At 47.5% G+C, this 15,050-nt stretch overlaps 1 protein-coding gene across 2 annotated transcripts in view; it reads right to left on the reverse strand.

The window, feature by feature from the left end:
* Positions 1–4,460: 4,460 nt before the first annotated feature.
* The window catches only part of PEX5L (peroxisomal biogenesis factor 5 like), a 127,541-nt gene continuing 116,951 nt past the window's right edge, over positions 4,461–15,050 (reverse strand). For both annotated transcript variants that reach the window (XM_006162736.2, XM_006162734.3), the window contains 5 exons: positions 14,477–14,547; positions 12,640–12,837; positions 11,860–12,025; positions 11,334–11,491; positions 4,461–8,803 (listed from right to left, as the gene is read on the reverse strand). In XM_006162736.2, the coding sequence (XP_006162798.1) occupies positions 8,599–8,803; positions 11,334–11,491; positions 11,860–12,025; positions 12,640–12,837; positions 14,477–14,547 (798 nt within the window). In that variant the 3' untranslated portion in view covers positions 4,461–8,598. The remainder of the gene's footprint in view (positions 8,804–11,333; positions 11,492–11,859; positions 12,026–12,639; positions 12,838–14,476; positions 14,548–15,050) is intronic.

Consider the following 15,050-nt stretch of genomic DNA (forward strand, 5'->3'; position numbering starts at 1 on the left):
TAGGAAGCAGCATTGTCAGAAAGGCAGGACTTCGAGGATTTGAGGAAAGAGGAAAAGGTGTGAGGTGGTTACCCAAGTTGAATAATTCCCACGGTTTTGCATTTTTTACTCTATTTTAATGAAATTAGCTTAATTGCTAGCAATTCTGTAAATCTTAGGGCGAGTTGAGGCACTGGTCAGTTTTGACCCTTCCGGAAGTTTCCCTGTTGAACTTTCGCAGCTCTTGTTTCTACGGGGTCCAGCTGTACCAGGCTAAAACGTTCACATCTAGATTTTGTCACTTTTTAACCAATAGCGAATTATACCATGAGCAATGTCAGCTATCATCTGGGTTATTTCCTGCAAACCTGGGTCAGCTTTTGCAGTTTTTGTGTTAGGTGTGATATTTAGTCAGTTTTTTCTCTTTTTTTTGGAGAGGTTTTTGCTATAGGGCACATGCACTCACCAGAAAGACAGAGACAAGGAGACAGAAAGCGAGAAATCACCCCCCAGGGGCGATGGCCACGGCGCAATCCCTTCTCCTCCATTCTCCTCTTGGGATCTTGGGCACGCACGCACACATGCTCAGCATGAGTTTAAGCCACTGGGTCCAGGACTTGAACCGCGGTTGACTATATGGGAGTCCAGCGACATAGCCATTACGCTAACTGCTAGTCCCTAGTCAGTTTTTATCTAGAAGAGGTTTTTCACCGTCATGGTTTCTGCTGTTATGTTTGCCCGCAGTGATACTAAATGTGGACTGGATAAAGTCATTATCAGGGCAAAAACATGCGCGAGGTGTGGTCTCTCGTGGGCGCTCCCTGTGGAGCAGATGCAGCCAGCCCGGGAGCCCGACGCGCGGTAGATCTGTCAGCTCAGCGTCCTCCTGTCCCCTTTCCATGATCGCGGCGAGGCTGTGCTGCCCGGGAGGCATCTCCAGCGGGGCCTACTGAGGACCAGCCACACAGCCCCAGAGGGAAACATGCTGAACTTGTCCAGCACTTGTCTGTCCTGCATGCCCGAGGACATGTGGGGTAGCCAGAGACAGAGACACGCAGGGGAGGAAGGGCGGGAGCACCCCACCAGGGCAGCGCCACACCGCAACCCTTTCTTCTCCACTTTCCCTCCTGTCGGGATGTTGGGCATGCATGCACACGTGCCCAGCGTGTTTCTTGAGTCTCATGGGTGAAGGGGAGGGTCAGGACTTGAACCACAGTTGGCCATGTGGGGTCTAGCTCCCTGAGCCACTAGGCCACGGGGCCAGCTCCCCAAGTTACGATGCACTGGAAGATTACCAGGCAGCTTTGTTAATTACGGGATGTCAACAGGGGGAAATGCAGTCCTTTGAGAGCGATAACATGCTGGGGAATTATGGTATGACTCAAGGAGCCTAGTGAAGAAATCCAAAGAACTCTTCAAACCTCGAGCTGCCTTTACACCCACACAGAAGCAGCTATTTCAGGAAGCGAATATACTTCATGCTTAGAAAGTGGGAGAGACCTCAAAGAGGCCCGGACATGTACCTGGTGCGAGAACCCTCGGCTCACCACCAGACGGGTTTTCCCTGACGCAGCACAGAGTGAAGCAGGAAAGAAATGGACAACCTGACTTCATGGAGCAGAAAGGGAGGCCGTGGAGGGTAGTGCAGCCGCAGATAAAAGGGGCACTGACAAATGACAGGGGCGCTCCAGTCCCTCCTCCTTGGCTGTCCTTATCCACGTTTGCTGTTCCCTCTGTTGCCACCTGGACTCAGGGCTTCATTTCAGAAACGACCTCCGGCCTGCAATCCGCCCTCCTCCACGGGGAGGCATCGCTGCCTCTCTCCCTCTAGGAAGGGCCTCTTGCCAGGCCGCCCTGCACCTTTCTTCTGGACCGTGGGGCTCCCTCCGCCTTGGCCCCGGCACTGGCCTTTGGCTCTGCAGGAAGCTTGTCTTCAGTTCCTCTTGGCTGGCTTCTCGGTCACATCGCAGCCTTGACGCCTGCGGGGACCCTTCCCTGCCCCTTCTGCAGATAGAACAGCGCTGCCCACTGAGTACTGCACCTGCCCGCACCTCCCTCATCTGAAGGTGGCCTCGGGGCTCTGAGCTCTCCTGGGGCGTGTTTAGTTTTGTCTGTGTTCTCTGCGTCCTACAGCTAGGACAGTGCCTGCACGTAGTTGGAGCTCGGGTGTCTGTTTGCTGACTGACCAAAAAGTAAAAGATCCTAAAGGTGAACTATATTTGTAATACTTTAATTCTAAAAAGAACCCTGCAAAATTAAATTTCCCTATAAAGAATATTTTAGTCTTAAAAATTAACAGAGGAAAAGGAGATTTTAAAGTTGTGTTTTATATATAAAAATGCTTTCCTGATTTCAGATAACGTGTGTAAAATCATGTGTAGAGATTAGAGAAACTTTTAAACTGTAGTACAGCGTGAATTGGATTTGAAGCAACTCTGATCCCCAAATTCCATTTTGAAAGATTCCTGAAAAGACTTTGAGCCACAGACAAAGTTTATTTGAAAACATAGTTTAAAATTGCACAAGTATAAATACAATTTAATAATGTGAAAAAGGGAAGGCATGCTTCCAGTAATAGTACAAAAATACTACCTTAATCTTGGTATTTTGCAAGTTATAAGCCAACTGAGTAAATTAAACACATCAGTATGATACGGTTTTTATGGTAGTAACTTTATTTTAAAGAGCAATGCAGGGAATTCTGAGACAGGCCTAAGGCCCGGCAGAGCTGTGCACGATACAGAAGCAGGTCACAGCGCAGTGTCACGTGGAATGCCGGCGACCTCTAACCCCCCACTGCGTTGATTCTGTGTAGGTCACTTAATTTGGTTGGTATTAATTCAAAAACTCGAAGTAAACATTTAACGTTAGTTTTTTTTTGGTTATCTATCGCAGCTTGAAAATGAAATCAATCCCAAGATTTTAAATATTGTTGAGCATGATGAGGAAGCATCACAGAATTAGTCTCAGAGTGGTATTTTTAGACTAGATATGTAGTATTCATAGATATACAAAATATATAGAAATGTCTTTTCTAAATAGTTAATAAATGCTTGTTACAGTTTGTAAAAAGTTTTCTAAATTAATTAGGTTTAGTTTTCAACCAATGTAAACACATTTGGGCAATGAAAAGTGAGAGTTTGGGTTAGATGATTTCTGAGTGAAATGAAATTGGCCCAAGTCAAGGTTTGCTATATTTCCTTAACAACTTTCAATGTAGTCGGTCACGAACACATTTCTCGTACCGCGTGGTCCTGCATGATAGCCACGCACAGATGCTGCGTGTCTCAGCGAGGTGCCGAGGTCCAGCTGCCAGGCTGAGTACAGACACTTGGTACTTGTACCATTTTCCTCTCCCCAAAATCCCAAGGCAAAACAAAAACCAAACTACACAGATTTTATGTGTCATCGAGCAAAGAACTGCCTTTTTTTTTGTTCATAATATTATTTTGAGTGCAGGTTTCAAAATAATCAAGCTTTTCCGGGCTTTACTGTGACGCTCTGCAACATGGCAAGTTAGTTTTCTCCTGTAGAGAAGGTCCTGAGAAAGCAGTTCTGAGATCAGGGCACTTGTTTCCAGAGTGTGTTATTTTGGTATTTTTGCAGAGGTTGCAGACAGCAGAAACTTTGTTCAAGGCAAAATACCACACGAGAGATTGCTAAACATCACACTTCTAATTTTCTGTTTTTTTTTCTTTTAACTGTGGACTGCTCCACACAACTGCCTTTGCTGTGCAGGGAAACTGCCTTTGAGCTCCTGTGTGTTGCGGGGAGCATGGGGGAGCAAGAAGTGGGTAATGAAGCTGCTACTAACCTAAGATCCCATCCTCTTACTGAATTTTGCTCTCTTCACTTCTGCTATTCTCATAAAATAGGGGTACAGAAAAAGGCAGAGAGAGGACTTTGGAGTGGGTTCTGCATGGCCATGTGGTCACCTCATCCCCCCCGCACCTCAGTGTGTTAGACCTGCTGCTCCAGGCCAGCTGGTCCAGGCCCACGGCCCGAGCAGTTCACCCACCACATACACAGGGCAGCATCAGAGCAGTACCACGGGACAGGCGTGGGAGACAGCTTCCTGTCCCCATGCCATTGATGGTTTTCCCTCACACTCCACTTTATTTAGAATGTGAGTTTTCCTATTTGCTCCTAAACTTTTAGGAAAGGGCTGAAAGGCATCATTAGGAAGCCAGAGTCCCAAACTGCGTGCTGAGGCATGTGGCGTGATGTCATTTAACAGTGTCCAGACACTCAGGTTTCTTTCTGTTTCAAATTGTGCCTCCATTTTTTTTAAAAGAGATTTTTGGTATAGGGCTGTGTGCTCACTGGAGAGACAGAGAGAGACAGAGAGACAGAAAATAAGAAATCACCCCCCAGGGGGATGGCCACGTTGCAATCCCTTCTCCTCCATTTTCCTCTTGGGATCTTGGGCACACACATGTACACGCGCCCAGCATGAGGTTCAAACCTCTGAGTCTGGGACTCAAACTGCAGTTGACTACATGGGAGTCCAGGTACATAACCTCACACCATCTGCTGGTTCCAAGAAGAAAGGCAGGTTTTTCAAGTGTTCAGATGTCTAAAGACCTGGGTTCTTCAGAGGGTTAGCTTGGCACTGGTTACAGACCGCACAAACCAGAGATGCTGAGTATCTGCAAAGTTCGGAGCGGTAGTGCGAAACGACCTCAGGGTGGGGTGAGGAAAGCAGACAGAAACACGAGACACAAAGTTCGTGAAGCTGCTCCTCGCTCAGAAGCAAGGACGAATAAGCTGACCTATGAGGCTTAGTCATGCACTGTGTGAGTATACGTTCGCCGAGGTACCTGGCATGCTCTGGTTAATACCCAAGGAGGCAGATCTGCGAGTACTAATGCATGCGTTATTTTTGTGCCTGAGGCTATCATATGTTTGGGGTTTTTAAACATTGCCTTTTTACACACTTTATGCCATAATTCATCTGTGTACACTCTTCACAAATATATATAAGCCTGCTTCTTAGTTTAAGACAGTTTAATTTCAACCAGTTCTAAAACTACTTAGATGATAGGAAAACTGCAGTGAAAATTTAAATGTGAAATAAATTTGAAATGATTTAATGAAGTTGAAATCGTGCATGCATGTGTAGTAACTTCTAAAGAGAGCTCAAGAAGGGATGGTGCATAAAACACACTTCAGAATACCCAGTTTCTAGAATGCTTCTAGAAGCGTTTTGAGGAATAGTCACCCCCACTGCAGTAACCGAAAGTCCAGGCTTATGGGACTGATTCAGGGCAGGTGAGGAACACCTTCAAGTGGCCATCTTACTCCTTCCGCACTCCCAAGGAGCTTTAGTAAAGGGTTTAGGAGCTCCTGTTTTAAGAGGGACCAGCTACAGCTGTGTCAAAGTCTTTCTTGTAAGGCAAGAATGTACTAGAAAGGTCTTCCTGTGCAAGCACTTGGACTGGGCCCCAGTTTCAACACCATAGTTCTCCTTAAAGAGAAGAGTAAGGAAAGTGGCGTGAACCCTGGAAGAAGCTGTGCTCCGGGCGCTCCTCCGGTTACGTGCCGTCCCTCCGTCCTTCTAGTAGGAAGCCGAACAGGCTCTCCGTGACAGTGTCCTGGTGGACAAGACCTGTCTGCTTTCAAGAGTCATGGGCGTGATCTTGGGAGAAAGTAACGGGCATGAAGAAGGGCTCTGACTGGGAGGTACGGGCTGCTCTTGCCCACCTCCCCCCAGTTAAGGAGCTGAGGTCATAGAAACAGCCCGAGCCGCCCTAGCTCCGGAGTGACCGCTCGCCTTCTCTCCATCTTCATCCAGTCTGTGGCACAGTCAGCCCTGAAAGCCACCTTTATACAAGAACGCCTCCTGGAAGAGCTCGTGGGCTGCTACTCATCAACACGCAGAAACTGAAAGCCTTCCCGGGATGCCTCAGGAGAGACCAGAGCGCCTTGCCCCTTCACATGCAAAGAACGATTTAAACAACACTTTAGTGCCATGAGATGAAATGCCAGTAACCGTTTTGTCCAAAAAAATAGATAAGTAAAAACGTTTATACGCCAAACAAAAAAGATGTATACAGTGTATACAAAAAAGGCTGTTCTAAAGTCTTGCTACTTAATTTTTGATGGTGCTCTATTTCCATAAACACTTACTTTTTAGTAATTTTAAACTTTACAAAGAAAATTATTGAAAATTCAACTCTTTCTTCTACTCTAGCAATTTTTGACTTTGTGACAGGCAACAACCTATAAAAATCTAGCTCTGACGGACACTAGACATACCAGAGCAGGCCTGCTGAATGCTCTGCAGTTGTCAGATAATGGTAAGAGTAGGCAGTCGTCTAAGCTCCTGTAGGACAACTCTGTGGAGTTTGAAGTTGCCTTGTAGTTTACTAGTAAGATAGAATTTGGGTCACACAATTTGCCACCACTGAGCGGCAGATGAAACCAAATGGTCTCACATTCACTCTCGCAGGCTGGAAGAACAGGCCGCAAGAACAGGCCGCATCACCAAGGGCACCTGCAAGTGCTTTCGCTCCTTCGCTCAGAGGCTCCTCACGGGCTTAGATGGCCCGAGTCAGCTGGCCAGTCTGAATGCAGAGCTCGGAGAGAAGGGGGCATGCAGGGGCGGGAGCTGCTCCGTCAGGGCATTTGGGGATGGTGGCCACGGCTTCCAAGCAGCCCCAAGAGTCTCGCCAAGACTGAGTTTCTAGGACTTGGAAACCCTCAGGAACAGCACTTGTTTACCTCGCAGCCGAGACTAGGGGAGCACAGGCCAGGACTGCCTGGGTGCCAGTGAATCCCTGGCTCTGACTGCCCCTGTCGAGCTGGGGCTGCCGCTTGCCCCAGTGGGCTGACAGTGACTATCAGGAGCTGGCACCCACCACAGTGCCCACAGTGCTTTGTCTTTCTAACCTGGAACAGGTTATCAGACAGACAAGCCTCAAGAACTTGTAGTTGCATGTTACCTTGGGGTCCTGGCAGCTCACGGACTTCAAGAGCAGCACAAGAGGGTTCACAGTGCGCTTCGCGTTCGGCTTCTCGGTATGTGTGCAGGTGGCCCTCAGCTGAAGCCCATCTCTGGTCAGCTAACCTGTTTTGACTCAAATTCTTTTATTTTTTTCTGTGTGTGTGTGTATGCACACACACGTGTGCTTGTGTAACTATAAGCATGAGTGGAATGCGCTATTTGTAACCCAAGAATAAGAAGGAAATGTTTTAGACTACTTTGGGAATGGTTCTGGAGGAATGTGAAGACGAATGTGTCAACTTATTAGAACTGGACTTGGATTACGTTTATACTTCGGATAGCACTTTGCAGTTTTTAAAGTTCTTTTAAATTGTATCTTTCAAAATAATCACCAAGGCTCAAGCACACACAGAACACTCTGGAGAACTAAATGGAATGTAATCAATTCAGTGAACACCACTGTCAACAGAAAAGCCCTGGAACTTGCTGGATGTTCAAAGAGCCAAGCAGCACGCATCTTTGCCAGTAAACGGTCGACATCCAGTGACGGTTAGAAAGTGCTGACCTCCCGTCATTCCGAATGCAGCGTGATGAACAGTGCAGATTACAGTGGAGCGAAGGAAACAATTTCAGGGGAAATGTCTATCACTTTTAAGAACTGCTATGTAAAATCCGAACAGTATGGAGTTAGTGTGCAGGGCAGTAGAAAGCCAGCAGACACTTCCAGCAAGTTAGTATGAACTCAATGGAAATCATATCGTCAAACTCCCCCCCACCCCGCACAGAACGCATGAAGAGATATGCCTTACCTCTTACTCACATTCAGAGTCTCAGAAAACATGAATATGAAGATCTCTATTTGACATATTTACATTCTATGTCATATCTACTTTAAGAAAAAACATTCCTTCAAAACCCTACACTATGAAAAACTGTTTCAGGATTGTTTTTTTAAATTTGGTCCGTTGATCTAACAAGGCTGAGTTCTCAAATCTTTCACCCCCAAGTTAAAAATTGGAGCAACAAAACAAAACTCCAGCAAGGCATAAATAAGATATTAAAGTGCATATATACAATCCCAGAAAAGTTTTGGTTGGGAACAGCAAAAATTTCTAGTGCAAAAACTGCTTTTGCCAGCAAAGCTCCCTCTCTGGAATCAAAGAGCTACAGTAAAAGTTAAAATCGGAACAGGTGTAAGCAAGGCCTGTCTTTAGTGAAGGGCTGATATACGAGCATGCACCAGCGGCCCAGACTATGTTCAGTCTTGCAGAAGGGGGAATTTCAGTCAGCGCTCCCTGACCTGAGGCAATGCTTTCCCCACGTGTCCTGAGCAAGTCCCTCACTGGTGTCAGCTGAAACTGGGGTCAGAACCCCAACGACACATTCCACAATACGCTTGCAGCTCGTGAAGGCAGATCTCCACGTACAGTTACCTTATCTCAGCGTCTTGACCTTCTCAATTCTTCTTTTGAGTCTGATTTTGACTCTATATACAGCATTTGTGCTTTTGGATCTGAACAGAGGCTGGGCATTGTCCGCAGGATGAATCTGTTGGGTTATAGGATCATGGCCTTTTACATATTGTATTTACCCTTTTTGAAATTCATAATAAAATAGTGTTTTATTTCTTAGTATAATGACACAGATAAGGGATTCTTCTCCTTTCTTTCCCTTCAAGGATCCAAGTTGAAAGCTCGTAGAAGGACGTCCAGGTCACCGAGGTTGGCCGCCTGGGACAGTTCTGGCTGGTCCATCAGAGAGAGTGCGATTCGGAGGGCGGCCCAGATGTTCCCGGAGATCGCGGGCTGGGGCACCTGCTGCTGGTTCCTGCTCTTCCTCTGCAAACTGAGGGCAGTGAGGAAATTGCTGACTGCTTCCCTAAGAGGGCAGAAAAACAGACACGTTAAGATCCAACACATTTCAGAATTAGCTCACTTCAAAATGGATTAGGTTATTTTAGTCTAAAATTCTAAATCATCTCTCTATGTTTTGGATGATCAGATGAACAACTTTCTGAATCTCTTATTATTCTTTTGTGAAAAATCATTGTTAAATACAGTGAAATCCAAAAAAAAGCCAATTTTATTTTAGGAATATCGTGTGGGAAAGGACGTGTAATAGCAAGACCAGGCTAACTTACGAAGGTGTTCCACTGTCCCTACTCCAGGGACGACTCGAAGACTTAGCCCATCTGCAGTTGTGAGTGTATGGTCAGAGCTTAACAAAGCACACGGCCCTTCTCAGGAAGCAGGGGTGGGGCTGGCCTTGTGAGCACCAGGGCTCGAGTCCAGCTTTTACCCATAGGCCAATTTCTTATCTTCTCTAAGATTCAGATTTGCTAAGCCTCTAAAGGGGTAATAGAAGTCATTTGAACACTTTGTTTATAAGTGCACCTGAGGGGTCCAGCAGATGGCATAGCAGTTACGTTGCTGGACTCTCACATGGTCAAGCACAGTTCAAGTCCCAGACCCAGTGGCTTGAAATTCATGCTGGGTACATGTGCGTGTGTGCCCAAGGTCCTAGGAAAAGAATGGAGGAGAAGGGAGTGCGGCGTGGCGATCACTCCTAGAGGGCGATTTCTCACTTTCCCTCTCACTGTCTCTGTCTCTCTTCCTCTCTGGTAAGCACATATGCCCTAAGGCAAAAACTTCTCGAAGAAAAATTGTACTTGAATCAATTTATATGAAAGTTTTTGTCACTGATGAAAGCTCTCGTCATGAAGATCAATAATTCTCACGATGTGGTCTGGGAAAGTTGTAGTTCAGTGAAGTCAAAATGATCTTTATAATAAAGTTGAGATGTTATTGACCTTTTCATTTCATCTTCTCACGTACACACATGAGCTTTCCAGAGATTATCTGATATGTGCTATCCCAGCAGATGGGATGCAGAAATGGAGATGAGCTGTATTCTAGTAAGCAAGATAGTAAGGAAATTTGCAAACATACAAAATAATGCTAGGAATAGCAGGTGGCATAGTGCTTAAAGTGTTGGACTCCTGCATGGCAGACCGTGGTTCAAGTTCCGGGTCTGATAGCTTCAAAATCATGTCAGGTGCATGTGCATGCGTGCCCAAGATCCCAGAAGAATGGAAGAGAAGGGACTGCGGCATGGCCATCCCCCTGGGGGTGATTTTTCACTTCTCTTCTGTTTCTCTGTCTCTCCAGTAAGTGCACGTGCTCTACAGCAAAAACCAAAACCAAAACAAGCAAATAAAAGCAACAACAAACACATTCTCAGGTTGTTGGAAAAGCTTTACATTTTCTCAGCAGGCTAAAGACTAGTATTCAGTGGGGCCAGCAGGTGGCGAAGTGGTTAAGGTGCTGGACTCCCATGCTGGTTGACCGTGGTTTGAGTCCTGGGCCCAACAGTTTGAAACTCATGCAAGGCAGATGTGCGTGAATGCCCAGAATCCTGAGAGGAGAAGGAAGGGGTGCAGCATGGCCATCATTCCTGGGAGTGATTTTCCATCTCTCTCTCCCCGGTGAGCACACACACCCTATAGCAAAAATGGGTAAAAAAAACAAACAAAAATCAATAGAACTGATATTTAATTACTTCCCCCAATTATGAAAGTAATGCCTGTTTAGAAAAATAGGAAAAAATGAAGGAAAAGATCACTCATACTTTTATTACACAAAAGAAAGAGAGGCCATTTGTCCTTGTTAACAGGAAGCATGACAGACTTGAACGGCATGAGGAATGATGAAGAATGACAAAGGGAGTCCGAGCTGTAACCCCCACCCCTCCCCTACCTTTGTCGGTTTATCAGGACTGGAAAATCTAAATTCCTGGTTTTGCTTTGCCAAACTCGGGTTCTGGTTTTGCTGGTTTCATGTTCTCAAGGTGTTTTTTCCTTAAGATGAAAAGCTAGACTATCTGCACTTCTCAAAGGGCTGTCCTTGCGTGTGTGAAAAACCCAGATGACTGGTCCTAACCCAGGCCAGGTCGGTGACAGTCCCTGGGGTGGGGGCTTGGGAACGAGGGGAGCACATGGTTCTCCCTGAACAGGTCTCAGGGTCTGCGGCCAATGTTCATCCTCACGGAGGAGGAGGGATACTGCAGAGGTGGTGCGGCTATCCACACCTCACCTGTGACCACGCCTCTCCTGTAGGCCACACCTCACCTGTAGGCCACGCCTCACCTGTGACCACACCTCACCTGTAGGTCACGCCTCGCCTGTGACCACACCTCACCTGTAGACCACACCTCACCTGTAGGCCACACCTCACCTGTAGGCCACACCCCACCTGTAGACCACACCTCACCTGTGACCACACCTCACCTGTAGGCCCCACCTCACCTGTCGACCACCCTCACCTGTAGGCCACGCCTCACCTGTAGGCCACGCCTCACCTGTAGGCCACACCCCACCTGTGGCCACACCTCACCTGTGGCCACGCCTCACCTGTAGGCGCCCAGGTTGATGCAGCTGATCCCCAGGTTATATCTGGAGCGGATGAAGCCCGGCTGGATCTCCAGCGCGCGTGTGTAGGCCTCCACGGCTTCCTCGCTGCGGTCTCCGTTGGCCAAGGTCGCTCCGAGACGATTCCATAGCGAGTAGTCCTGGTGACAAAGTCAGAGCCCTCACAACCAGCTCCAGGCACAGTGAGCACCCTGCCTTGCCAGAGGACGCGAGATGCACACCTGTCCGGTGCTCACGAGTGCGCACCGTGGTGCCGGGAGTTACTCGGCAACTTTACGGTGACTCTGAAACGACTTTCCCTCACCAGGGTGCAGCCAGCGCTGCTTCTGCCCCGGAGCTAAGCTGCTGCTCTAGGCGCTCAGTGTTGACGGCCAAGGTGGCCTTTCTTCAGGACTGACCACTGAAGCCGTCAGAGGAAGGGAAATAAATGCCAAACAGATGCAGAAGCAGAACCTGTGAAAATCTACTCGGCACAGAGGAAGGGGCGCTGGTGCCCGGGCGACCTTACCTCGGGCCGAACAGTCAGGGCGGCGTTGAACGCGTCGATCGCTCTGTTGAACTCCCCGCTCAGGTGGAACAGCACCCCCAGCCCAGTCTGAAGGTCAGGGTCGATCACGTCTCCGTTTTGGTGGGCAGCTTCCAGGTACAGTTCCTTCACTCCCTCCAGAACTGAGCTACAAGGGAAAACTAACTTGTAATCCGAACAGCCTGGACACAAATGATTTACAGTTAAGTCTCAACTCTTTCAAGAAGTCTCTCTTCATTACAGACTGGAAAATTTTGCTTAAAGTATCTTAGCTTCAAGAAGAGGACTATTAATACTGAATGCTAAAAGGCTGGTTTTCACGGAATGCTCCGTTGCACAGGCTGTGCTGAATAAGGTCTTCACAGGGAGGTTCTGCTAACCCAGTGAGTGCCGATGTGGGACCCACAGCTAAATGTCCGAAGGCCTCAGTAAGAAAGGATTTCATGTTAGGATTTTTCCCTGGTAGAAAGCAAAATCCCTAGAAGAAAGAGATTTCCCCCATTTCCGAGTCTTGGGCTTTCTAAAACGTGGGGCACCTGTGTTTATTATGCGTTCCTTGAGTGAATTATAGGGTCCCAAGCCTTGGGAGGCAGACCTCGAACTCGAAGCCTGTCCTGGCCTGGCCTCAGCGTCAGCGTTCCCAACCAGAGCTGGGACAGTGCTGTCCTGCAGGCCACCTGAGGCTCATTAGCCAGCCTGAAAGTGACTAGCTGTGGTGGCGGGGCAGCTGCGGTGTGACGTCGCGAGAAGGGGAGACGGTACCTATCGACTGGGGACTTGGACATCCGCCGGGTGAGGCCCGGAGACCCCTTCCTGCTCTTCGCCAGGTGTTTGTACTTGGGGTTCTGCTTGACCCAGGTCTTCAGAGCCTCACAGGCGTCCTGCTGGTGGCCAGTGTTGGTGTAGCTCACAGCCAGGGCCATCAGCGCCTGCAGGTTGCTGGGCTGCAGCTCTAAGCACCTGAAGGGCAGACACGGGACACAGCAGACGGTGAGAACGGTCTTAGATTTTTTTCTCTTTGAGTCTAACAGTTCTTTAAAAATTTAAGGCCATTATTAGTTAAACATTGCAAAAGCAGTGTTAAGTTGTTCATGTCATGTGCTTGGAAAACACCGTATTTATCTACATGAAAATTGGGACCTTGGCATAGTTTTAAGAAGTTAAAATTCATCCTGACTAATGCCAGGTTTGGTAATTTTCATAAATAGTTTTAAAACTCTAGGGACTGTGGCCAGTCCTTGTGCCAGGTTTACTGATAGCTAACCTAAGAGGAAGCAGAGATACCGTTCGTTGGGTGCTGGTCTACCAGTAAGTTACCTGTACCCTGTCACTCAGAGAGCGGCCTTGAGCTAAACTGGACCCGGAGCTGAGGACTGCTGGAGCTTTGTGGAGAGGGCGCCCGTGGCCCCGGGTTACTGACAGGGGGAGAGGAGAAAGTGCTGCCTCCGTGCTGGGCGGCCTTGTTAGCGAGGGGTACTGAACTTCGAAGTGGGTGAGAATAACATGGGGAGTTTATGAAGTGCAGATTTCGGTGGGGCCAAGGAGAAGGCAGGTCCGACAGGCTCCTGGGTGAGGGGACGGAGCCTGGTTGTCCTGGGTAAGACTGAGTAGCAAGCCGGGGCCACCCCAGGCCCTCTGTGCTCGCCGCCATCCGTGACCTCTGAGCCCGCTCTCTAATTTACAGGAAGAGACTCTCAAGGCAGGGCCATGCCCCCCCCCGGTGCCACTTCACCCTCAGAGAGCAAAAGCATCGTGGAGGCCAGAGTTCTGGAACTGCAGAGCCCTACAATTCCAGGGGTTAGAACTCATTCTAACATTCTAGAGCTCCGGGATTCACACACACACACGTATCACAAGGGCAAGGGTGCACACTCACACACATATATATGGGACGTGTGTGTTTTCCCCCTATGACACTCTATTGAAAGTACTTATAAGAGAGGGCAGGAAAAGTGGCCTCTATTTAGTAGAGGTCTTTCCCCACTATTTCAATAGGAGCTTAATAAAGTAAGGAGTCATACTTGCTATACTGACCATCTGTTCCCACCCCCACCCCGCAAAGTTGTCCAGACCTTCAGTCAGTATTTTGAGTCTGTCTTTCCTAAAGGAAACTTTCAGATGCTGCAGAAAATTAAAACGAACTATTTATTCAATGATTTTTTTTTTAGAATTATTTTATTTAACTTTATTTATTTAAATTTGACCAGAGAAGGATAGACCGAGAGTGAGAGAGTGAGAGAGAGAAAGTGAGAAAGCAAGGCGCCAGGTCTGGGACTCGAACTGCGGTCGCACATGTGGGACTCCAGCGGCCTTAATCACCACACCACCTGGCAGCCCCGTTATTCAATGATTTTATTTTAGGTTTGCTTTGAGTAGAGACTCTTTTTGCTGCCAGTAAATGTCAATTTGTAGATAGCTAGACATTGTGGCCCAGGGACAGCAGTCCATCCTGGGTTCTTATTTTCCAGAACACAGGATATGTGACACATGGGGCTCCACAGTCTCTACTCTGTGCTTCACTAAGGGACAGAAGCAAATCCAGACACGGAAGTCGGGCAACAAGCCCCCAGGCCCACAACCTGCACTTGGTGTTACCGACCTCTGGAGGGCGACAATGGCTGCTTGTTCATTTTCGTTCTCTGCTTGGGTTATCCCGAGGAACTGCCATGCCTACAAGGAACAACCGATATTGATATTGCAGATGAGACAGAATCATTCAGAATTATTCTATGTCAAAAGGAGAAACACCACATGCATTTCTTCATTCAAACTGTGATGTCCAGGTCAAGATCCTCTGTCATTATTTCCAAAGCCTTTCAGCATTTACCCTTCTCTGTAATTCAGCGCTGTGAAAACCTCCACATTTCTGAGATTTCATGACATCAGGTAGCTTAAGACGAAAAACGTCAGTATATAAACACGTACAAAAGTGAGGAGAAGGGGTGGAGACAGAACCTAGAAATGTAGTCAGTCTGAAGTTTGCAATAAGGAATTTCAGGATGGACAAAATGAAATCGTATGAAATGAAGAGATTATAAAAATTAAAGTTATTAGAAAATTTAGGAAGTAAGAAAAGCGAAACGATCCCCACCACATGCGGTGTGTCCACCCCGAGTGCTAAAGTACATGAAATACGTATAAAATGGTCACAACCTACATCTAACTTTATACCC

Source organism: Tupaia chinensis, unplaced genomic scaffold, assembly GCF_000334495.1.
Source record: "Tupaia chinensis unplaced genomic scaffold, TupChi_1.0 Scaffold140400_1, whole genome shotgun sequence".
Classification (NCBI taxonomy): domain Eukaryota; kingdom Metazoa; phylum Chordata; class Mammalia; order Scandentia; family Tupaiidae; genus Tupaia; species Tupaia belangeri.